Source organism: Cinclus cinclus, chromosome 3 (assembly GCF_963662255.1).
Source record: "Cinclus cinclus chromosome 3, bCinCin1.1, whole genome shotgun sequence".
Lineage (NCBI taxonomy): Eukaryota > Metazoa > Chordata > Aves > Passeriformes > Cinclidae > Cinclus > Cinclus cinclus.
The window spans coordinates 115,877,568-115,902,841 of record NC_085048.1 but is presented as its reverse complement, the minus strand read 5'-3'; the positions used below and the strand labels follow the sequence as shown (position 1 = coordinate 115,902,841).

Genomic DNA, 25,274 nt, shown 5'->3' with positions numbered 1-25,274 from the left:
TTTTAATCTTTGGGGTTTTGCTTGGTCACATTTTTGAAATGTTGGGAAAACACTGATTGCAGTAAAGGATGAGCTTTGTCTATCTGGATAGCCCTTTTCACACACACCCCTTTGCCTCCAGCAGAGGAGGAAAAGCAGGTGGTAGATGCAGGTCAGTCAACACTGGGAGAGCTCTGGGCCCTGCATCTGCAGCAGGTGTTGGCCACTGCATCCAGGAACACCTGCTCTGAGCTCCCCTGTCCTGCTGCCACAGCCAGGAGAGCCATGAAGCATGGTGGGTGCTCTTCCTTTAGCCCCAAAATCAGCCACCTTTGCGCTGATGCGGGGAGTCCCAAGCCCCCAGTCTCACAGTACTTCCATCAAGGCAGTTCTGTTGGCCCCATGGAGACAGGTCACAACTTTGAAAGGTGTTAGACAGACCAGTATCCCAGGCTTGTCAAAACAAGGTGATAAAACCACAGTTGCTCTTGAAACCTCCCTCAAAACATCCCAGCTCGAGGTGACAGCAGAGCTCACCAGTAGTGCACTGTGCCGGCGGTGCTCTCACTGCTGGCGTGTGACACGGCTATCACAGCAGAGCTTCTCTCAGTCTTCTGCAGAGGTCAGAGCTCCTGAGGGTTTGTCATGTCCAGGTGTGAGGAGGGTGGCTTGTGTGTGGCCTCGTTGAGCTGTCCTTGCACAAGGAGGAGGGCTGTGACTCTGAACGTGGTGCACCATCCGCTTTCCTACCCTAGTGCCTCAATTTTTAGCTGGAAGAACCTTTCCAAAGCTGCACGTGGTGAGGCCCCTGAGGGTGTGGGGCCAAAGAGTTAGCGAAGCATACTCCAGGAGCCAGGACATTGTTTGGCACTTCCAGTGCCTGCATTGACCCACTGGGGATAAGGTGGGGAAGAGTCTGTCTTGTGGCAGGTCCTGGGCTCTGCCTGCATCACCTGCCTGGAGCCACGGGTAATTCTGAAAGCAGAAGCAGTTATTCCTACAGCAGGACACGATTCAGCATTCACATAAAAGGTGAAATAGGATTTTGGGGAGTGATGGAAGTCCAGAAGGATGTTGCTGATTAGGCACTGCAATCATTGCTCAGGTGCTTCAGCTGATGCTTCTTAGACCTTCTCAAACCACCTGGGTAATGTGAGCTGGCCTCCTGGAATACATCTTTGATGGTGGTTTGTTTGGTTTTGTTTTTGGTTTTTTTGGGGGGTTTGTTTTTGGTTTTTTTTGAAAGTAGAGGAAAGAAGGGAATTTTAGACTTCTGGCCAGGATGCCAGGGCTGCAAAAGTAACCTTTCTGTCATGGGTGAGCCCAAATAAGACCTGCCTTGAGTTTGGAAGAGCAAAGATGTATGGCAAATCAAGCAGTTTTGGGGGAAGAGGGGGAGGAGAAGATATAAGGGTTTGGCCAGAGCTTTCCAAAAGTGAGGGAAGTTCAGTCAGGTTGGGATGAAAGCTAGCAAGTTGCTTGTGCTTGTTGGACCTGCTGGATGAGCTCCACTGCAACCCAAAGCCTGGCCCTGCCCTGTGCTAGAAAGAGCAGGATGCATTTGTAAGGCAGTTGTGAGAGTCTCCTCTCACCCACCCTCCACCCTCTGTGTTTGTCAGGGGGATCCTGGGGCCTTGCTGTCTGTCTCCACCCTCGGGGACCTGGGGAAGCACTGCTGTGCTTCGGCTGTGGCCTGCCTTTCTTGGGGCTGCTTATTTCTTTTTGAAGAGCTTGCGGAAGGAGCTCCGGAACCCCCCCTTGGGCTCGTGCCGCGGGTTGTGGTCGCTGAAGGATGTTTGCTCATTGTCATCCTTCTGGCAGAACCTGGTGTTGTCTTCTGCATGGAGCTCCTAAAAGGGAAAAGACAATTTAACCAGCATTTGCAACCTCACATTCTTGTTCCCTCCTCTCTTTTTCTATTTCTCTTTCTGTGCTAGGAAGGACCTGGTGGGTGAGGAGGTGCTGACAAGGCTGGGAAACAACACTGGCACCTCTGCAGAGAGCTTTGTTTCTGGCTCTAAGGCTGAGGCAGTGACAGAGGAATAAAATGGATAAGCATTGTTAGAGGGAACTGGAGCCTTTCTTGCTAAGCTTTTTGTTTAGGAGAAGCTCACTAGCTTCTTTTGCCACTGAGGGAAGAAGAACTTCCCACCCTCTCCTTTCTCCCCTAGGGCAGGGAGGCATCAGGCTTTGGAGCTGTGATAAGGTGTGGAAAAGACTCTTCTGCTAGCTCTGCTGCTGCATGGTTTTATATCTGTGGGGCAAAAGGCTTCATCAGCACACACACCTTGTGGTAAATGTGCCACTAAAAGATCTGTCCCTCTTTCAGGAGAGTGCCAAGCTCCTCTCACCAAGACTCTGGACGAGACCCTTTTCTCCAATTCTGCCACAGTGATTTTCTTTGCACTGTGGGGGAGAACATGTCCTGCAGTTGTGGACAAGCTCCACATCTACACCCTGCTGTGGGCCATAGTTCTGTGCAGGTGAGTGCCAAAGAGCTCATGGGCTCCTTTCTCTGGGGTGGCTGTGTCCCCATGGCTCTTCTCCCTCTGCCTCATCTCCCCTGTTCAACCATCTACCCCTCCTTCACTCATTAGGCTTTTTTCTCTTTTCTTTTGAAGTTTCCTTGCTGCCTTTTCAGTCAGGCTGTTGAAACCTACCTCCCATCATCTGCATCTACAGCCTCTAACCTAAGCACCTCAGAGCACTCTTGGCCTCTACTTCCTTGGCTGTGACAGCCCAAAGCTGACTCTGAACAGTCACTGCAAACTACAGGAACATTGCTCCTGCAGGACCTGGTGTCCCTGAAGGGTTACAGTGTTCTTTGTCACATCCCATCTGAGGGACACAGTTGCTGGGCTCTGTTCTCACACAGACTTTGGCATGGGTCTCTACAATCCGGGCAACAAATACAGGTGAAACAAAACCTATGGACCAGATCCCTGCTGGTGTAAATGAGCTGAGCTTGGCCAAGTCATGCTGGTTTATATTGGCATAACTTACCCAGCACTCCTCACAGCAGGTGGAAAGGCACCTGTTTAACTGGGTGCCAACCACAGCACTAATTTTGAACAGCTTTGTGTAAACTTTGTGACCTGCTCAGAACATTCACCTGGGGGGGAAGCTCAGTGACAGGTGGAGACACGCAAGAGGCTACTTTGTCTCAAGGGTGTTCTAGCTCAGCTAGCCCTGCACCTCAACCCCGAGCTTGTCCCTGGGGAAGACGTGTGTGAAAACAAGCTGTCTTGACCCTCCCTCGGGCATGTACATGCAGCTGAGGACTTGGAATGTGTGGGTTTGAAAGCTTCTTTTGGCGTGTTCTACTCTAACTGTATCTCAGATCTTTCTCCTGCTGCTGCTGCACCACCACGTGCCTTTTTTTTTTTTTCCTTCTCCTACTTAAGCCTCCTTACTTCCAAAAAGCTCGGTTTTTCACCCGCTCCTCTCTGTGGGGGGAAGTAGCTCCTTTGGGAGCTTCGAGATGAGGCTGAGATCATGTGAGGCTGAACATTCCTGTCCTGCTTCTGCTGCAGACGGCTCCCACTGCTGCTCCGTGTGCTGTAGAGTCTGGTGCTCACGCCCTCCGCGCTCCGCGGCAGCTCCTTCAGTGACCTGCTCAGCTGCTTCCCTTTGCTGTGGAACATCTCCCGCTTGTAGGTGCTGCTGCTCACGGGAGTGCAGCTCTTAGGCAGCGGCTGCAAGGCATGGTCTGTCCTCTCCGGTTCTGACGTGAAGTTCACAGGCCTAAGGAAGCAAATATCCAAGCTGGACTCGGAAGAGGCCGGGGAGCAGTTCTCAAAGAGAGCGAGGTTTTGGAAGGTGTCGTCTTCGTAGGGGCCTGGCATGGTGAAAACCTCCCCAGGGTAGTCAAACTCTTCGTAGCTTGGTGCAAAGTTCCTGGCATCCTGCAGCAGTTCCACGGAGGTTCTGATGGCTCTGTCGGTGTTCCCCACCGCGTCAGCCGGCGGCGCCTCGTACTCCATTTCGGGGATGGATTGCAAGGGGGCTGTCAAGGCCTTGAGCTCCTGCTCTGTCAGCTGAGAGGAGGCAAGGATGTTCTCTGGCCTCTCGTGTTTTCTGCTTTCCATCTCCCAGTCAGGGGGCTTTACAGCCTGGATGTTCTCCATCACAGTTGGCTGGGGTTTCTTCATCTGCGGCATCAAATGCCTTAAAAATAAAAACCAAACCAAACCAAAAAAACAGACGGAAGTGGAATACTAAAGGATGACAGAGACCGCATGACAAACCCACCCCCCGCCCCCCTTCAACTCCTCAGCCCTATTGTGTTGATTTTATGGCCAAAAGGTACTCTCCTCTCTTGGAGAACAGTAACAGAGGTGTCTCTTACAGAAATTGCCTGTCTGGTTAGCAGGACCAAACTTGGAGAGGCAGAACTGCTTATCCAGTAGCTGTGGCTGGCTTTTGAACTCTACAGCATGAAATTAATAGAAACTGAGATGAGAAGCCAGCTGGTCCATCTCTCTCCTGTTCATCTGCATTTTAGATTCTAACTTTTCTACTCTCTCTCTAATGTAGGAGCTGTGCGTCACTTTCCTGTGGTCTGGTTGTCTTTCCGGTGGACTAAGTTTCTCTCTTGGGTAAGGTGACTCTGTCCCCAAAAAGTGTCAGGATTACTTGGAGGGCTCCTGCCCTCCTTGTGTTTCAGCTGAGTCTTCAGTTCAGGATGAATGTGGGGGTGGTGCCAGCTGAGGCTATCAAAGTGGAGGCCTGGAGCAACTTGTCTGTGAGAGGAGGGAGATTGGTTTGGGCAGTCTGGGGAGGCTAAGGACTGATCTGTAACAGAGTGGACTGGGAATCATGCAGCCAAACTCATTAGTATCAAACGAGATAAGAAAGCACAATATCCACAAACTGCTGGCATAAGAATAAAGGTCAGTCTAGTGTGCTTTTCTGATCATCATCTCATTTGGCACCCGTCAGGCTGGAAATAGCCAAAGGGGAACCATATGAGGAGTGGCTGAGGGCACTTGGTCTGTTCAGCCTGGAGGAGACTGAGGGGAGACCTCAGTGCAGTTTGCAACTTCCTTATGAGGGACAGCACAGGGGCAGGCACTGATCTCTTCTCCCTGATGACCAGTGACAGGACCTGAGGGAATGGCCTGGAGTTGTGTCAGCCGACGTTTAGTTGGATATCAGGAAAAGGTTCTTCACCCAGAGGGTGGTTGGGCACTGGAACAGGCTGTCCAGGGCAGTGGTCACAGCGCCAAGCCTGACAGAGCTCCAGAAGCATTTGGACAATGCTCACAAGGACATGGAGTGAGTACTGAGGATGGTCCTGTGCAGGGCCAGGACTTGGACTCAGTGACTCTTCTCCTTTCCGACTCAGAATATTTTGTGATTCTCTGAAGATTTCCAGGTGCTACCAGTACCCTGTCTGTCTTGACTTAGTCTGGTGTCTTTTTTGAACCTATTTTGTACTTGTATTTTGTGATAGCATATCACATCATTCAGTTATGTGCTGTGTGGGAAAGTTGGGGTTTTTTCCTGCTCTGAAACCTTGGTCCTGTTTCCCAGCTCTTGTAATGTTGACAGTGAGTAGTGCAGAGTGTTACTGTGCACAACACCGTCAGCCCTAAAGAAATTCACGTCCTCCCTGACATACTGCCTTAGCAGGCAGCCCTGGGCAGAGCTCTGAAACATTCCCTGCTTGTAAACCACACAGTAGGGGATAACAGGATGGAGCCAGCCCTTCATCTCTCTATCCATATACAGGGAGTGCTTTTGGAAAGGCCAGCCTGTAGCTGCCTGGTGTCACTGGCATGGTGTGGGTGAGGAGAGAGTTTTCAGCCTACTTTAAAAGCTGCCCACAAGGACAACAGGCTTACGGGGTGGTTGTGCCAGAGGAAGGTGCTGCTGGGAATGACTGTATGGCCTCTTCAGTGTGGATCCCACTGTCCCGCATTGATGCTGCACTGGGTGTTGGAGAAACCTCCTGGCTTGTACACTGGGAGGTGAGACCTTTGTACAGTTTCACCAGGGATGACCTGAGGGAGGAGAAATCCATCGTCGGGCTAAGAAATAAGGCAGGGAATGAGCACGAGCATGTAGAATCACAGAAAACAGGACTGGGAGGGACCTTAATATTCCCATTCACCTCTGCCCACCCCGAGGAAGAGCCTGTTCCACCTAGTCTGCTCCAGCCAGCAGGACATCCTGCTTTCTGTGGTGTTTTTAACACCTCTCCTGATAGCAGTCCCTCCCCAGCTCCCTAACCTGCTCCAGTCCTTTGCCACCCTCCATACTTGGAAGCTTCCCTTGACATTTGATCTTGTCCTACTCTTCAGGTAAATCATCTGAAGGAGCAAAGTGACCAGCTTCTGATTTTAGTAAAAAGCCTTGATTTCAAGGAATTGTTCTGAACTGCAACCTGAGAATCTACATTCAGGGTAATTTCTATCATAGTCATCTCAAACAGGTTATGAGAGGCTTTTGTTTCTCCCACCTCCTCCCCCAGTAAAATAGGATAACACCATTCTTTTGGAGTCTCAGGCCATAAGGGAAACAGTCCTCACCCTCACCAGGGCCTGGAGCTGCCAGAGCTAAATCCCCGTGTGTTTTTCCACTGGAGAGTGACTTTGCCATCAGCTTAAGGAATCAAATGATCCCATGAAACATGTGGCTGCTATGTTTAGAAGGATTTAGAAGTGATGTTTCTTTCAGTCTCAGGCAGAAGGGCCTGCCCCAAATCTGACCTCAATTTGGACGGCAAGTGCTGATAGTTATTCTCCAGCATTCAGATGCAAAGGGCTTTGTTTTATTTCAACAGAGCAATGTGCCTGTTGACCTCGCCTAAACAGGGACCTAAACCTCTACCCGCCCTGTTTTCCAGGCTTCCCCCATCCCTCCTTTCACTGGTGACAGAAAGAATGAGCTGATGTTGTGCTTACTTCTTCAGCTTTTTCCTCTTCTGTATCAGCAGGTCTTCATTGCATTGGAAGAGGAGGCTGTAGTGTGAGATGAAAACGCGGAGGCGCTGCACACACACCAGCAGCAGGTAATAGTCAGGGTGCTCTTGCTCCGTGAACTTCAGCACATTCTGAGGCACAGAGGAGAGCAGGCTGTTTGGAGGCTGTCCTGACCCTTTCTGGGGAGAAGGCACTATTGGAACCATGGATTAGGGCTCTGGAGTGCTCATGGCACTGCCCTGGGGGAGCTTTTCTAGGCACCGTGAGTTTCTGAGAACTGGGATGGGGCCTGCCTCCCACTAGTCCAATGCACATGCACAAAGAACCACTGTAAATGTAATCATGGCATGTGTGGGTGATGCACTGGTTGAGTTTAGCTTTGGGTGAATAAACCAATGTTTTGATTTTTCTAGGGCTTGCTTTCTGTGTATTTGCCTTGTCTGAAACGTTTCAGTACGACTCAGATAAACCTTCTGTGAACCAGAACTCTTTTTTTTATCAGCTATCTCTCTGTAGGACAGGTTGTTGGGCCCTAGGAGCCCTCTCAGATGTGTCCCATCTCTGCCCTCCTGTTTTCCCAGAGCAACAGACAGCAGAGCCTCTGGCTTTCCAGGGGACAAAAGCTGTTTCTGTCAGGTCAGTTGGAGAAACTGGCAAATATAAGCAAGTCTCATGTGGAAAAAGATGAAACTTAACCTATTGTTAGCTGGTTTTCCCTTTCAATGTTTTTTTTTTCTTCAGAGAACCCACTGGGTTTGTCAGGACCCTGTACAGGCCCAAATACCAGCTCTGAGTTAAAAGTCACCTGATGTGATAAGAGTTCAACAGCACAGTTTCCATCCTGGGGCCCTACCTGTAGATGAATAAGGTATTCAGGGATTCGCTGGACTATATGAAAGAACAGAATGTAGAGATCAGATTTGATTTCTTCTTCTACCTGAAATAGAGAAAGCGACTTAGGAGTCTTTCCCACCCATAAAACACATCTCCTTCCAGATATTTCTGTGGTTTAATGAGTAGTTATGCTGTAAGGAGCTACAACAGTTCACAGGGGCATACCAGGCATTTAGGTTGGGGATTATCTATGAGGGACACTCAGCCTAATTAAGTAGGGGGGCACATTGAAAGTGCACTAGTTAAGTTTCAGTGAAACCCCAAGAAGACACTGTTGTTCAGAATTAAGTTCTTAGTTTAGGCTCAAATTAATTGAAAAAAAAAAAGAGATTGACTTCTAAATTCAAATATCTTGGAAGCAAGCAAATGTGGTTCAGTTATTGCACTTTAAACTACCTTTATATTTAGCTTTCCAAGTTTAAACCAAGAATCCAGGACCAAATAGTTGAAGCTGAAAGTGAAGACTCTTTTTCTCTATAAAAAACTCGATCACTCTGTTTGGATGAGTCCTCCATTTTCCAGGACACAGTTCCTGGAAAAAGTCTGGAGTGCATGTACATAGACAGGCTTTTGGGAGGTTTAATCTGAGACATTGTTTCATGGCACAGCAGTAAAACAGCTTTGGTTTCATACAGTGAGGAAGGTGTTAAAGCTGCCTTTTGTAGGTGCCTGTCAGCCATGGCAACCTCCAGGAAGCAGAACAAGTGGATTGGCAGGAGAGTCCTATCATGGGTAAACATAACAGGAAGAGTTCCAGGCTTGCATGTTGCCATTACGTGTCTGGGAAGCAGGCAGGAAGTTTACCTCCTTCAGGATCACCACGTGGATCAGAGAGATGCATTCTGGCAGGTCCCTCAGGTAAGCAACGTAGTAGTCCAGAAAATTATTCTTACAAAAGAGAAAGAGAAAAGAACAAACAAACTTAACAGAGATTTTTGGTCATAGAGCCTGTCAAACTGTTGATTCTTCACCATCACTACTGGAAGGTCACCAGTGCAGCAGAGCTGCTGTTTCATTCCTTCAGGGCTTGGAACTTCTCAGGAAAGACTGTTTTTTATGAACACGTAAAATGTGTTCAGCTGTTGAGCACAGTGTGTAAAGCTTTACTGCAGGTGGGGAGGGGTAGAGAGGCCGGGCAGTAAGAAGCTCTTCTTATCTAAGACTCTCAAAATTTATGAAGTATAAGATGAGTTTTTACACATCCTTGCTGCTCAGCAGGGCAATAGAGGTGGGTGCCATGTAGTTTATAGAGCTTTGCTATGAGGCTGTTTGCCCTCAGGTGGTTCTGGCATGTGGGATCCCTGAACAACAAAGGGGCTGCTATGCCCCAGGACTGTGTTCCAAGGGGGGTTGCTGAAAGGCCTTACCCTTCAGGCCACAGCTGCACAACACTGCCCCCCTGTTCAAGGTGCCTCGGCCCCACCCATGCCTCAACAAAACGTCATGAACCATGACAAGATTGTGGTCTTTAACAAAATGATGAGGTCTTTAACATACCTCATCATTTGTCAGCTTCAGGAAGATGTCTCCTAGGATCCCTTGTCGTGGCCAGCTCAGGACTCGCTCCTGGAGAGCGTGCAGTAAATCCACATGCTGCTGCACCAGGAACCGCAGAGAGTTGGGGAAAAAGCTGACAGGAGACCAAATCAGACTGGTTACACAGAGCAAAACCTCATCCCTAGTAAGTGAATACTGCTGAAGTGGGCATTCCTGAGCGGTCAGCACAGCCTTGCACATGTAATATTGACTAGACCCATTATTGCTGCTATAGTGCAGGTGTTATTAACTCCTCTGGTTGGAGCCCTGGCTGCATCAGGGGGTCCTGTTCTGGCTGCTGTGTACATGCAAGTACCTCTCCATCTGGCTATTAATAGTGTTTTTTAAGCTCCTTAGGCTTTTCTTGCAATGCATTGAGTAGCTGACCAGAATTAGCAGTACTAAAAAGCCCCAGGCGATGCTGCTGTGGCTGATGATGCAGGACCATGGTGCTGAGACACCCCACTGAGAGCTTGGAGGAGAATTCCCCAGGTTTCTGTGTTGTCCCATTTGTCAGGCCCTTTCACAAGACAGCCCACTGATGCAGAGCTGGTCAGAATGTGCTACTGCCTTTCTGCCACTTCACATTGATTTCACCCAGAATCAGAATGATGATGGTGGACAAGGTGCAAGGGACAGGCAGGAGCATCTTTAAGGACTGCAGAAACCTCCCAGTGCCTCCAGTTTTCGACTAGAAATAAACTAAGTGTTCAAAGATCTCTGTGTGGATGTAAGAGAAGCGTGTGAGGGGATAATGCAGAAGTAACATTGACTGAAGAAAACTCCCCAAAAGACAGAGAGCACATTACATCAAATACCTTCTCTCTTTGGTGCTTCTTTTCACATCTGGCCCTTGCAGAGTGGCCTTGATCTTCAGGATTAGGGAAAGGTTGATGACATACTTCCTTTCTGACTCCAGCAGCTCCAAGGCGATGTTCTGCCTTTTGGCTTGCAGAAGATAATGGTTAAGTTTAAAAATAAGAAAACACTGACCTCAAGGACAGCTGCATGTCAGACTGGTGAAGTGATCATGAAAGGAGAAACTTGTTTAAAAATTATATCAATGCCTCATCTTTTTGTGCCTTCTTTACCCAAAATGTAAATATCCAGCCTGATGCTACAGCATGCCCCAGATATGACTAGAGCCACAGTTTGCTAAGAGAACTCTAAAGCAAGTGTGTTTTTCCCTATGCATACATTTTTTTTTCTAATAATAACAAAACAAGTAATCAAAGGCAAAACAACTCATATCGGGGTTTCCCATCCTGAAGAATCCCTGCAGAATGAGAAGTTGTATTTTTCACCCACTTAGACAACTACACTGCTGCAATGCACTGCGTCAGTACTCTGAACCTGTCAGGTCTTGGAAAAGAGAAGGGCTGTCCTGGGTGCAGAGTGGTTCTGTCAGTCACACAGCCCAGCAAATACAAAGGCCAGAGGTCTTGGAGTCTGAAGCCCTGAGAGATTGACCCCTAGCAGCACAAACTGGCCTGTGTGTCTCCCTCCATGGATGCTGATCACCAGCCAGCTCTCACTAGGCATGGATACAGCTTTGAGCCTCTCTAGCCAGAGTTTTATACTCCTTACCAGCCAAAGAGGGTTCACATATTATATTGTCTGCTGAGCTGTATCTGCTTTGGCCCATGTCTTTCCCTCTCTCTGGTTGCTCTTTGGAAATGTATTCATCTCCCCAGTCCTTGGTGTCCTTGGGCTGCTTCCATACTGTTGATGGCAGATGCATTTTTGACTGTCCCTCTGTTGCCAGGGAAGGCTTGAGGCTGTCATCTGTCTCTATGGCTGCTCCTGCAATCACAAACAGGTCTATGGACTCTGGCATCTCAGCATCTCTCTGACAGGTGATGCTGCAGCAGGCAGCTAAGCTGTGCTTCCATCCATTTGAATCACTGGAAGGTGAATTTGGAGCATTCTTTTTCCTTCACAAGGGCTGTAGCCTTGTAGAGTTAATTTACAAAGGATGCGCAGTTGGTGGGCTCTCCAGCAGAACAAAGTTTGCACTCTTCCAGCATTTATATTCAAGCCAAATAAGATCCAAAATTAGACATATGTTAGAGAAGAAGAAACACCATCTCTTCCCAAGCAGGAGAAGTGGTGCTCTCACTATTCTTTGTCACATCAGGAAGCCTCAATTCTTCCTTTCTGCAAAAGCACTTAGAATCTGGGAAAGCAACAGTAGAAAGGCTTTCTCTGCCAAATCCTTGGCACTGACCATCAGGGACACTTCAGGGACACGGGTTTGCCCTCATATGTCAACTGCAAATAGGAAAATGGAGGTACAGGGCAGAGTGAAAGACATCCCTGTGAAATGCCTTCCCTGAAAGCGTTTCTTTAGTGCAGTAAAGCAAGCATGCTAACTGAATCATTGTCCTGCTGTCTTTTGATGTTTGGTATTTTCTTACCTGGGCCTGCTATGACTTTCACACCTCCTTCTCCCATGGGCATGATCCTAGTGTCAGACACTGTTGAAGAATAAAGGGACCTTTAGCAACTGTAGAGCTTGCTCCTTCCTGCCAGGCCCTGTCACTAGGGTTAAATTCTCCAGTCTTTCACAGTTTTGCTATTAAAACACCACCCTCTCCAGTAGGGAGGATCTTTACTGCTGTGCTCTTGTCACAGTCTGTGTTTCAGTAGCATTTGCAGGCAGGTAATGTGGGGTCCCTGCTGTGCTCAGTGCTGTGTGACTGCAGAGGAAGGCGAGCAGTCTTGGCTTCTCCTGGCATGCAGGTTCATGTTGGGTAGAAGGGGTTCCACAGAGAACAAAGAAGATGGAGACCAGACACAGAGACAAGCTGCCATTTTGAGTGGAAAGGAGCTTATTGAAGAGCAGAGGGATAAAACTGGAAAGAAAGGACCAGTGGGACAAGTGGGTGAGAAAGGTGGCTGTGCAAGAGGGATGTGAGGGAGAGGGATAACATACCACCTCAGAGCATAGGGCAGAGGAGGGGCATGACTGGCAGGTTCTGAGCAAAACAGAGTAGAAAACACCACATGGTTTTCATCTAATCTCTGCCTTTGCTGACACTTTAAACGAATATGTCTTTATTATCTTCCTATCTGAACAGCAAGAGAGTGATAGCCCAGTTTAGACCCCCAAACTTAATTACAGAATGAAAGCCTCTGGTCCATCGCCTTTTCTTTGATTCCAGCTTCCAAGTGTTTGGCAGTTGAAAGTATTTTCCTCATCAAGGTGTGATCCTCCTTCCTGTGCCCTCCTCCCTCGCACCGAACCAAAACCAGGATTTTTATCAAGAGCCCCTATTTAGTTCTGTATCCATGCCACTGGCACTACAGGAACAAAGATCCGGCCTACATCCCTCTCCTTGGAGGAGGCTAGAAATGGCTGTTGGGACAGTGCTCACAAAGTAAATACTTCCTGAACTCAGATTACCCAAGTGATCTTTTTCTGATTTTTTCTTTTCTTGAGGAAGGCACTGCATTTGCCTATTCTCTTTCCTACCTTTTTCATAAGTCACGTTGTGTAAAAGACTCGTAAAATCTTCATTAATCAGCACAGGTTCTGGGAGGTTGATGGATCGAAATGGGCTACCCTGGAGAGGTGTTGGCACTGTCTGTGACCCGTGGTCATCCTTCTGTGCTCTTCTGCACAAACAGAAAGAACAATGTGGTTGGAAAGTCTGAATGCTACAGGTGAAGCTCCTACACTACATTTGGGGCCAACACTGTCAGAAATAGAGCAACTCTAGCAGAGACCAGGAAAGGAGCTGGCTTTGATGGAATTGGCAATTCATGAACTATGTTCTGGAAATACCTTCCAGTGGCTATAGGAGAAGGTTATTTCAGATCTATTCTTTTGCGGAGCATATTTCATCTAATTAAATAGCTCAATTAGCTGAGGGGCTAGCCTAGATTTGCAAAGTGTTTGCATCAAGACAGCTGTATAGACTCATGATCAAAACTCTGTTTTCAGGAGGAGGCTAATTAGGACCAAGCTGGACAACCATCTGCTTCATCACAGCATCAGTGTGGCCCAGCAGTGTGCAAATATTCTCTGACTCTTCTCAGAGGAGGAAAGACTGGTGACAGAAAAGCAGAGCATGACTGCACCATCAGGTGCCCATTGAGTCCTGCAAGCTTGGAAGGGGAAATTGCAATGCTGTTGTCTGAATGGTGGAGGCTTCTGACTTTCAACAGCCCCAGCATGTCTTTAGTAGGTCTCTGTTCCACCAAGCCCTGGTTCTCCAGGGAGCTGCTGGGGGCTGTTTTGCTGTTGGAATCACAGTGAGGTGTTTGCATTTTTCCTCTGTCTTTGCTCTCTGGGGTGTGTGTCTAAAAGCCTGGGGTGACTGAAGCATTTCTGGTCAAAAACAGGGTCGATACATGTCCAGCCATGAAAAAATTATGCTATACAGAAAGGAACAAAATGGACACCACTGCTAATTGGCATTTTCAGCACCTTGGAGTTTGGGCCCTTACTTAGCTTTCATTTTCCGTGATTCCCGCCGCTTCTCTTGCTGCAGCTGCTCAATTTTCTGTTGCATTTCCTCCTGCTTGGCACTGATTTCTTCAATCATTGACTTTGCATCGCTGAGCTCCTCCTGAGAAACAGGCAAAAGCACAGCATTCCCAGGGTGCCCATCAGCCTTACGTGGCACAGCCCTGAATGCTGGCTGGTGTGCACAGAAGGTGCTTCAGGGTGCTGTGGGGAGTGGCTCTGTGATTTGACACCCAGGATGTGTCACACGTGTCAATCACAATGTGGCACAATGTGGTGATCCTTAATTCATTCTACAGGCAACTCACCCAAGCCATTGTGGTGCCACATGATCAAGGCACTGGTGGGAGATGAGACTCAGGGCTTCATCCACCACCAGCTGAAAGCACTGGGAGGGCTCCTGCCCTTAATGGCATTTGGAGGTGGACCTTAGGGAGCACATTTCCCTCCGCAGTTTCCCACCATCTGTGTTCACCTGTTGCACTTGGTTCAGATCCCAGTGTGAGCACTCACATGTATAAGCTTTTGCCAATCAGGCCATGGATCTGCCCTTTTAGCCTGGTTTCCTAAGGAAATGAGGGCTTCCATATCCTCCCTGTCCATCCTCCCTCACGCAGTTTCAGGCAAGCCTTACTCAGATGTAGAGCTCTGTTGCGTGAAGTTCTTGCAGGTTTCATGAATGCAAGGAGCAGGACTGAGGATAAATACTCAAGAGTTTCATGTAAACCAAAGGATTTTCCCCAAGCAAGAAGGTGGCTTCACTGGGAGCTCAGTGTTTGAACAGCCAACATGGGCATGAGGCAGAGGGAGAGCAGCCTTTGCTCCTTCTGTTACTTGCATAATTCTTTGAATCTGCATTTTAAATCCCTTTTTCCTCTACGACAGTGTCCTGGGTAACCACGTCTCTGGTTGCTCTGAGACTTAGCTCACATGCCCTTGCCCTTTTTGTTGTCTCCCTTGCTCGTCTAGCACCAAGGACTCCTTTTGCCTGGTGCCATCTGTCTCCCTGCCACAGGGTTAGTAATGGGCTGTTTTTAGTAAGCAGCCGTCTTTAACTTCACAAGGTATTACTGACTCAGCAAAACCCCACGGGGAAAATTTGCAATAAAAACAATAAAAGAGTTCCTCTGCCTGTCTCATTGACCAGTTTCTGCATGGAGAAGCTGGCTGGTCTAAAGTGTACATCAAGCCTTCTCGCTAGGCTGTCTTTCTAGCCCTTTTCCTTTATCCTCCTGGGCCAGATCAAACCAGGCAGCACTTCCTCTCAGCCATGTGGACATGTGACTTCAAAAGGCTTTAGGGTTTTGTGTTAATTTGCTGCTCCCCGGTGGCTTTGGTTCCTGCAGGAAATGCAGGAGACCTGACCCAGGGAGAGGTGTGGGACAGTGGCTGAGCAGTAGCCTATGAACAGCCATAAACCCGTGGCATGTGCAGTCCAGGTAACTCTCAGCGCTGCCTCATGGCCAGTCAAGAAGCTTAGAGAGGCCGGAGTCTGGGTTAGTTTTGAGTTGGAGCAGTCAGGGGAGACCCAGAGCTGCAGGAAGTACCCCAGGTGTACTTGTAATTGTATCAAAACGATTGCCCTCTCCTTTTCTTTGCAAACAGGAAGTATTGATGGAGGTAGGGGAGTGCTCACATGGAATGTATGCAGCCTCCCCACAGGTCACACTCCTACCTTGAACGTGTTGAGGGAATTCTTCATCTCGGCCACCTTCTCTTCCATGGCACAGCGGCAGCTCTTGACCTTCTCTTCCAGGGCATACTCTCCATGCTGGATGCGTGACAGCTCCTGCATTGCTTCTGTGAAACCTGCCTTCAGCTCAGAGGCTAATGCCTGCAACTACAGCAACCACAAACACGGTGGGTTCAGTCCCTCCTCCCAGGCTCAGGTGTTCGTGTCCCCAAGGGTCACAAAGGCTCAATGTAACCCATCCTGTAAGGTGCTGTCCTCTTTCTCCTCCTCCTTTCATGGCTGGGAAACATGGGGAGAGGTTTGGCCCCTGCTACAGCCTCAGTACAGAATAGGAGGTGTTTGTCTTGGGCAATCAATGTACCCCCTTTTTAGACTTTTTTAAAAAAAAGTTTCTTGAGTTTTTCCAGGCTCCCTGGCAGTTTTCAGCCTGTCAGCCTGCAGTAGGAGAGGACAGCCTGAAACATGCCAAGAACGTTTGCAATAACAGCAGCCAGATTATTAATCTCCAAAGCAGCTGAGCAATCGAGAACACGTCTGGTTTTGAGCAAGTCCTCCTCCCACACGTGCTCGTGGGGCTGGTACTCTCCCCACACAAGTCTAACTCCTCACTCGCCAAGGGCTGTGGAGAAGCTCTGTCCTTTGCCACGGGCCCTTTCCATGGAAGGAGGCAGCTCTAACTTGTGCTGGGGAGGGAACTGGAGGTTTTCCCCTAGCATACAGTGACGCTGTGTCCACTCTCTTTTCTGTCCCTAGTGGCCCTGGTGCTGCTGGAAGAGCTCACTACCTAAGCTGGAGGCAGCCAGTGATAGCCGGGTGAAGCAAGAGATGGACTGGGACAAGGCAGGCTGGCAGAGCAAGCAGACAAGGCAGGTGAGGGGGGATCAGCGGCCGGCAGAGGGCTAAGCACGGAGCACCCTCTTGGGAGCAGCTCGGGATGGTGACCCTGGACTCTGCCCCCACTGCTAGGAGCCAGACGCTCGTCCTGCCTGCACAAAGCCCACAGCGAGGTCGCGGCCCAAGGCGCTTGGCACAGAGGTTTTTACCTTTACCACAGAAATTCGGCCTAACATCTGGTTATAAACTGAGTCCAAAACGGGAGCACTGGTGGTAAGCGGAGAGCCACCCCGGGAGCTCAGGCGCTTGAGTCCTGCAAATGGAGCAGAGATGGCTTCCGATACCTCGGGGCAATGGCATGCACCAGCCTCCTCTGGTCAAGACTGGCGGTGTCTTTACAGAGGATGTCTGCCTGCCATCCCCGCTCCTACCCCAGCGCTCACCCCGCAGCCCCCGCTCTGATCTGGCTGGACACACATTTCCAGAGTGCCTGGGTAGGAGGAGCGGGACTGACAGGAGCCACAGGCACTGGGATAGTGCAGAGGGGAGCAGGAGGCTGAGGATGTCTTCCCTCATCAGGATGTCAACCCTGAGTCCCCAAGCCAGCTGGAGCTCCAGAGTCCTTGGCTCAACCCTGTCCCCCACCCCTCCTAGCCACAGTGTCACCCTGTGACCTGTGAATGTTTCCTGAAGGGTTAGAGGGGCTGCTTAGGGCAGACAGTGACCACACTGCTTCTGACATCTCAGCCCAAACGGTCGTTGCATCATCATAGATCCTAATGTATGTGCCTGGAGAAGGGAGGGTTATTAAGTACCGTGACTGTGCAAAATCTCATCCCTGCTCACAGGTGCTTGACACATTTGTCCCCTGAGCTGACGCGGCCAAGGCACAGTGTGTCTGCCAGCCTGCATCAGGGCTGGGCATCACCCAGTGCCCTCCAAGTGAAAAGGTTTGATTTGCTAGATCTGTCCCTTCCAACTGGAATATGCTGTTCCATTCTAACCTATGCTATCCATTTTAGAGATCTGCTTCAGGATGGAGATATCACAGCCCCAAGTCTTGCTAGCAGTCGAGAAGTCCTGGAGCTGGCTCTGGAGATAACATGGTCTGGGGAGAATAAGCCAAAAATGAAATGTTTCTGCCCACAAGCCTGGCCAAATCCTCCTCAGATGCTTCCAGAAAGGGAGTAAACTACACAGATCCTTTGAAGGGTATGGGGATGGGAATCATTGCTGGTCTTGAGTTTTCAGAGTAAGAAACTTCAAGGCATCAGCAAAAATGGACCACTGCAGAGACTCTGGCATCCATGTGCGCTGAAACACTCTATGAAAGCAGAGGTCAGCCAACAAAAGGAAGGATTTGGATTACAGGCTGGACAAAATATCCTCTGCATCTAAGAGCAGACAGTGACCTGTTATTTTGGGATTCACTGTTGGCCAGTCTCTGCTTTTGTGGTGACAGTGCTAGCTTAGTTTCTTTGTGTGTCCACCTCAGTGCTCCAGAGCCCAGCCTGAGTCTGTCCTGCCCCATATATCCTTCCTCAGCCCTATGCAGCTTGCAGTGGCTGTTTCAGACACTGAAATGCATCCTTGTGTTGCTGCTTGAGGGATGAATGCAGCCAGAAACACCAACCAGCCACAGAGCTTGTATGATGGAACAAGAAGTGCTGAAACCCTGAGCAGATCAGGATTAGCATAGAGAGGAATTACATTCTTGTTGCATTGGATGCAGGGTTGATCCAAAATAAGTGAAGTGGTACAGGAATAGTATGTTATATTTAAACTCTTGCCAAGCATGGTGCGTAGCTATGGATTTTAGTTTGAGCTCATTTCTAAAAGCAAGCTGTAGAAAACCATCCTTTAAATCCCATAAGTTGTTAAAACAGATGGAAGCCATTGAAGTATCAGGCCCTTCCCATGTCTTGCCCAAGTTATAAGGGCTCTGTCTCCACAGGGATAGCATATGGTAGGACCAGAGAGGTACTTTACAGGTTTGTGACCCTCTGTAAAGTCAAGTCAACTCTGTGTTTCTAAAGTTCCTAAGTGCAACACATACCAAAAAAAGACCGATTTTGTAATACGGCAACAGTTAAACTGTAATGTGTTGCCCCAGCTCGCTTATTCATGGGAGTAGAGATGTAATTTAACACTTAAGTTGAGGAATTTAAGAAACAGTAACTTCAATTGATCTAATGCCTAGAGGATAAATGAATCTGCACAGTCATAGGGAGTCTTTCAAACCTGTCCAAGAACTGTTCAAAAAAAGCATTTAGGCACTTAAATAATTTAGTACCAGGTACAGATTTCAGTGCCCATCTGCCTTTGGAGTGTGGCCCTCAAACCTGACAAAGCAAAGCAGTGAGGCATCCAGTGCCATGTGTGTGTGATAGGTTATGTCTGTCTTGGGCCCCATGACTCCTATTTCATCTGCTGCCCTGATGTTTTTCAGCTCTTTGTGGAAAAACCATGCTGCTTACAAAGGTTGCACAAAACTGATGGCTGTTTCTGGACCTGAGGCAGCAAAACTGCAGAGTCTCCCCCTGTCTCTTGGTGGATTCCAGCACTTTGAGACATTTGTAAAAGGTAACGACTGTCCTTGGAGCCTAAAGTTTTGTTCAGGCTTTGAGGCAGCCCAGGGAAGATGGCTGTGGACAGCAGATGGGGATGGTTTATGGAAGGAAGGAGTGGGAAGGCAAGAGGGCAGCAGAGCCTTGGGTGAGCCGGGTCACTGTCCTGGCTGCCACTAAAAGAATGAGAGGGAGCCCTTGTTTGTCTGAGTAGCTGTGTCCCCACAGTTCTCCCCCAGCATTGGCCAGGCTGTCCAGGGCTCTGTCTCCATAGGGATGGCCTTTTGCATCTGCCACCCTTGGCAGCTACCCAAGTCCTTACACTAGAACAGGACCTGAGCTGAACACTAGAACACAGGATCTGATGTCTGGGACCTTGAGCTGAAGCCTGTCAAAACCAGTAGAAAGGCTCATGATAAAGAAATACTGCGCAGAACAATTCTGCTATTATAAATATATCCTTGAAAAGAGCAAAACCTTCTGTGGCCATGAAGAAGTACTATCTGTGGTGCTTCCCCCAGCTTATCTGCTGTCCATCACTGCACATCTTTTGGGGCTGGTCTGAAGAAGTAAATAAACTTTGTGTCTCTCAAACGAGGGCTGCCTGAGGACACTGCTAGAAACCAATCTGGCACGAAGTCCAGCATTTGACACAAGCCCTGGATCTGAGTTTTCTGAGTTGCATGACACATGCTTTTACCAGGAAACAGCTAATTTTTAGAACAGCTACTGACTCCTGTGCTTAAGAGCAGCACTCCTACAGCCAAGCATTAGGAAGGCTTGCAGTGCCTCACAGCAGGAAAGCAGCAGAGCTGCAGCAATTTACAGTGGTGAAAAAGCTGGTCATGGGAGTATATCCAGCATATATATTCCTAGGCAAGTATGGTAGGAATACAGTCAGAGCAGCAGAGTAAGTACAGAAGAGAACGATGAAGGTGCTTAAATGGGGCTACAAGTGCTCAGCAGCCCTTGTTCCACATCTGTGCAGTCCCTTTTGGTAACTGCATTGTCCACAGGGCCTTTGCTGAAGCAGAAGGGAAGAGCCAGCTGGTGACTGACACTTAAGGATTCATTAAGGTACCCACATGTCAGCTGGAAAGCAACATGTGTGCATGGTGTTTCCAGCACACAGTCCCACATGTGTGTTGGATCCACTGTGCTGGCCCTTGGAGCTGTCTGGATAGGAAAAGAGGATGAGATGCCAGAAGTGCTGGGTAGTTCATGGAAAGCAGCACCTTCTCCACTTGCCATGGTGCACTCGCAAGCAATTACAGACATTACTATTGTAATGGTGACAAGGTCTCAAATAGTCTGGATTTCCACCTCAGGGGTATGTTTCCTCTCTCAGATTACAGTTCCATATTGAACCAGACCAGAGATTAAAGTGCTTAAAAACCCGTCGCATTTCCTGCAGACTGGAAATGCGTAGGAAACATCACTGTGGAAAGGCTGAAGCCGCACCTTACAGGACAGATACTCCCTGGGCTGTGGTAATAGACAACCTTACAGCATCTGTGGTGTCCAATTGCAGCAAAAATGTTAGCCCAAAAGCAGGGCACAGAGCTCAGGAGGAATGGATCACCAGGCTTTCCAAGCTTCTGGTAGGGAGGCCAGACAAAGACATGCAGAAAGACTCAACACTCTGGCTGCTCTGGATTATCAGGCAGGAGCACCCCATGGTCTGAGGAGCTGGGAGGGTGCCAGGATAACCCAAAGCCCCACAGAAGACTTGGGCCCCTGCTGCATAAGACACCCCTGCCCCATGTCAGTCAACAGATCCTTGCTTCTGAGACAGTTCATCAGGTTTGCTGAAAGCTCATCAAAGCTCAGTCATGAAGTCTCCCCCCAGCCCAGTGAATTGACATTCTCTAATTGGGACTAATGATGTCAGATGCTTCATTAGCTGAGCTCACAAATCACCTGTCTAAATAGAACCGGTTGTGAGCAGAGAGATTTTACTGAAAAGTCTTTTAAGATGAGGCCCAAGATGTGTGGTATTTATTCATGCACATTTTGGTTGCCATGTTCCTTGTAAATGCCTACATTTTTCCTTCAACTTAATTTAGCTTTTTAACTACTGTTTATATATATTAGTAACTCTTTAAACTCTTGGAGATATTTAGGGCATTTTGCTCATCTTTACCTGGGAAATCTGTGTTGCAGGGGTACTCACAGGCACACTTTCAGTCCCTCCTGTGGGAATAAAGAACTTCAGTCAATTAAAATGACTTATAATGGCTGCTATAAATAACTGGAACAAAAGGGTTTGAAGTCCCTCTTGAGGAACAAATCAGTTTTAAAGGACTCAAGTCTCACTTTAGGAGGTCTGAACACCATATCATTTGTAAAATAATCTGCAATTATAAAATAGGAATGACTCACCTAAATTCAGATGTTAAATTCACCTTATTTTCTGTCCTATGTCTGGCCAGAGTTGATCCATGCAAGGAAGTGAGAAAGCTTCTGTGTTCAATTAGGACTAAATTGCTCCCTTTGAAGTTTAGTTCTGTGTACCAGCCTTGGGTAACAGGGTTTTTTTTTTTTTTGTCCTAAATCATTGCTGATCTGTTTCTCTACTAAAATTTTATCCTCTAGTATATCTATACAGATTTCTATAATCTCCACGAAAGGCAAGATACCTTTTCTGTGTATTTTAAATTATATTTTGCCAAAATGCCATCCAAGCAGTAATCATGTCTTTTCTAACCTCCCAGAATTACACTTTTTAATTGGCTTCATCATTCCTGGGGGTTTGTGATATGGTAATCCCACTTGATCTTGTACAACTTAATATTGCTGAAACTTAGCTGATGGAGGAGATTATATCTATTTTGCAGAAGTATTTTGGACACTGCAGAGACATTATTTCTAGGCATTAATCCTAGCATCATGGAATCATTTGAGTTGGAAGGAACCTTTTTAAGATCATGTAGTCCAACTGTCTTGTGCAGAAACTTTCAGTTGTCCCACAGAAATCACCACTGGTGTGCTGCCATATTGCACTTTGAGGGAATTGCAGTCCAATGGCCATCATGTTATTCCCTCCATCAGGCTCTCTGGCTGGATCTCACTCCCAGAAATCACCATGCTTCTCTGTTCCTCATCTGGATTGCCTCCCCTTAGGAATGCCACTTCAGGAGATGGATTTTCTCCTGCCTCCAAGGATTTGCCTCACTCATCTCTGCTGTTAAGTCACAGACACAACCAGTAGCCCCGTGCCCAGCTCCAGGGGAAGTCAAGCTCCTTCTTTCCATGCTGGCTTGCAGATGTTTGGTGCTTTTCCATCCTGGGCCTTTAAGACCACAGAAATTCAGTCCTGCAGAGGCTGGAAATCCTTGCAAGGAGGACTCTGCGCAGTCAGCCAGTGGGAAGTTGAAGCCTGGAAGTCAGAGCTATACAAGGCATAGCTCCATTCTGATTTCTTTACCCCTGAGGGGGAATGTGGGTTACCAGCAAGGACATCTATGAAATGGCCCTGTTCGGGTCTCTAGGATTTGTCCTGATTCAAAGGAACTTGAGCAAATTCCCCAGTGACTTGCAGAAGGCAGAAGCACAGAGGCTGTGTGCTCCTCTCTGCCCATGTGCCATTTCCTGCCTGTGCTAGTGGCTCACTCAGCTGTGGGGTTGAGTAGCTGGGTCAGACACTGACCCTCTGGGGAGTATCCTCTCATGCTTCCTCCTAGGGAAAACAAGAAGCAGCAAGCAGCAGGCTAACTGGGAGAAGTAACTATGACTCCAAACTGCCAGCTGTTTGGGGTCAGAACTCATCAGCCAGCTTGCACCAAGTCCCACATCTCAACTTTTAAATTACAGGCTCTTTTCATCTTTACCTTTGGCCTTTCTGGTTCTTTTTTTCCCAGATTTTCCCTGCAACCACAGGAATTAGGAACCGACCTTTGGCTTGAAGCTTTCTCATGATGCCTGGAGCTGAGGCTTTGTGTACAGTGACTTTCCTGAATCATGGAAACTGAAGACCATGCCAGTTCTTGTTGGGCTCTTGCTGTAGGATTGTAAGGACTGACTCAAAGAGCAAGAGATCATGTTTCTGAATTAATAGTACAACACAAACCAGGTGCTGGGAGGACAATGAGATGCTGTTTTTACAACCTGGGTGGGGGTATTGAATGCTGGTTTCTGTGAAGGACTGGAGGCATCGGGTAGAAGAACAGCACAGGAAGGAACCCCCCCAAATTATGTTTGGGTGTCTTTCAATCTGATACATAACACAGAGGGACTGACCCATGTCCTGCAGAAATCTGTAGGGGTCTTTCACGTGGATTTGATTGTGGATCAGTCTGTAATGTCCTTGGATATATTAAAAGTGAGGAACTGCTCCTGAGCAAGACCAGAACTGGGGAGAGGATCACTGCTACTGTGAGTTTACCACCCACCTTTGCCTTGAGCACTCTCTGAACGTACTGAGTCAAAACCCAGATCATTTCCATAAAGTCACTGCAAAGAGCTGAAGCAGAGGAGGCTCCTCACAGTCTCACTTGTGGGAAACAAGAGATTTCATCCTTATCTCCCAATTTCTGCGGTGAACATCTGCAGCCCATGAGGGCATACCAATTAATTGGAAAAAATCCCTGAGTTAATTTCCTTTTCAGCCTGCTGTAGTGTAAGGGCCTAGGTACACAGACCTAATTTCATCAAATTAGAATGATTGTTACAATAATAGAGAAATTTACTTTTTCTGTTAACTATGCCGTGGATACTGGAACCACCAAGCATCTTTTAAGAGGGAAAGAGCTGGTCCAGTCTCTCTCCTGAGCTGACAGCTGTGGACACTCCTAGAGCTGCTCCCCCTGCTCGTAGTTCCAAGGGTTCCTCACCATATGGACACAGTGCCTCTGAGGTGGCAAGGCAAAGCACAATGCAACAGGTTTGGGGTGGAAAGCAAACGCTACATTCCTCTGAAAGAAGTTACTAACCACTAAACCCTTGGATTTGAGCTTTGCAGACTTCCTAGAATGCAGCCAACCTTAGCAACGACTGATTGCACGCAAGCAATGTGGCCTGAGTACATCTGGGTGCCTGCAAGACTGGGATTGGTGCAGATATCTGGGTTGTGGCACTGATATGAACAAGAACTCCTCTCTACAAAGCACATGGGGGAGAGAAGCAGATCCACGTCACAGCACCCTCGTGTAAAACACGGCTTTGGACATCTCTCTACATCCTAAGGCAGAAGTGGGGCACGAGGCAAGAAAAGGAATGACTTCCCACACTGGACATTACCTATGCCACAGGAGTATTTTCCAGAGAGGAGAGGGAGGTGGTTCATAAAATAAGAGATAAAAACATCAACCCCCAGATATTTCTAAGAAATTGAAAGTACTGAACATTTGCCCACAGCTACCATGACTGAGAGGTGCTCTCAGATGGCCAGCAGACAGGTCCTGTGACAGCACATTTCTCTCTTGCTGTCTTTCATACCAGCAAGAAGTGAAATAAGAGGATGCTTTACCTTCGTGTTTGTTTGTGTCCATGGCTGCTATGGGGTGTGCGTCCTCGCAGGGACTCCTGTCCTCACTCTGGAGGGTTCTGGCTCCTCACTGGGAACATCCCATGGCTTAAAGCTGCCCACATGTGAGCCCTGGGGTGGGTCAGCTGATCTGAACCCTGAGTGCAGAAAGATGCAGAAAGGGTTTATTGAGCAGAGCTGCTCCAAGTTCAGACAACAGAGACAGGAGGAGGGATTTGAGAGAGAATGAAGCGTCCTAAAGATCTGTTTGGGTTCCAGGGCCTCCACAGAGTCGATGCCGGTACAAACACTTCCCTCCCAGCCCAAGGTCATTTGTGCTTCCATAGACAGGTACTAAAAGGTTCTATGTAATCCCACAGAGACTGTTTTCTCAGCAAGATACTTCCTGTATGAACACTGAGTCAAAATATGCTGTAGCCTGAACAGCACGTGAACATCCGGCATGGGCGTTCTGCATCAAAGAGCCAGATTTTTGCCATGCAAGCAGTCACCCAAAATGTGCTTCAGACCTGTGTTTGGGCCACAGAAATGCTGCTGCACTATTCTGCCAGCACTTAAGGAGGCACTTGTACTGCTATACTTGCTTTCTCTGTCCATTGCCTACCTGAGTGGGAGACACAGGGGTGCTGCAAGGCACCTCGGTGTGCAGAGGTGTGCCCTCTGTGGGAACCAGGGAAAAACTGGGCATGATGCTGTGCCCAAGCCAATCCAGTGGTAAAGCACCTCATCACTCACCTGGTATTGGGAGTAAGACCCTGATGCCTGATTAATCACATGGGCAGAGGCACAGAAAAATGTACTGTACCAGCTCAACGCTTCTCTTAACAACATAGGCCCTGCCCTACATGCACACTTCGCCTTCTCAGGTTTTGATTCAAGTCTGCTTTTG

At 48.2% G+C, this 25,274-nt stretch overlaps 1 protein-coding gene across 1 annotated transcript; it reads right to left on the bottom strand.

Annotated features, from left to right (window-relative positions):
- Positions 1–808: 808 nt before the first annotated feature.
- Positions 809–24,389, bottom strand: ARHGEF33 (Rho guanine nucleotide exchange factor 33). The gene is made up of 16 exons (XM_062489492.1): positions 24,368–24,389; positions 21,044–21,093; positions 15,482–15,646; positions 13,788–13,909; positions 12,811–12,953; positions 11,753–11,812; positions 11,276–11,287; positions 10,923–11,135; positions 10,154–10,283; positions 9,297–9,429; positions 8,604–8,687; positions 7,759–7,842; positions 6,888–7,036; positions 5,826–5,984; positions 3,385–4,146; positions 809–1,830 (listed from the first exon to the last, which is right to left on the bottom strand). Exons 1-16 carry the CDS (start codon positions 24,387–24,389, stop codon positions 1,692–1,694), a joined length of 2,427 nt encoding a protein of 808 aa, XP_062345476.1. The 3' UTR covers positions 809–1,691.
- Positions 24,390–25,274: the final 885 nt, after the last annotated feature.

Excerpts from the sequence above, each read along its gene's own strand:
- ARHGEF33 (XM_062489492.1), bottom strand. The coding sequence starts at position 24,389 with ATGGACACAAACAAACACGAAG. Across the intron at positions 8,688-9,296 it reads TGAAGCTGACAAATGATGAG|AATAATTTTCTGGACTACTA; the intron begins GTATGTTAAAGA and ends CTCTTTTGTAAG. Across the intron at positions 7,037-7,758 it reads AATACCTTATTCATCTACAG|AATGTGCTGAAGTTCACGGA; the intron begins GTAGGGCCCCAG and ends TCTGTGCCTCAG.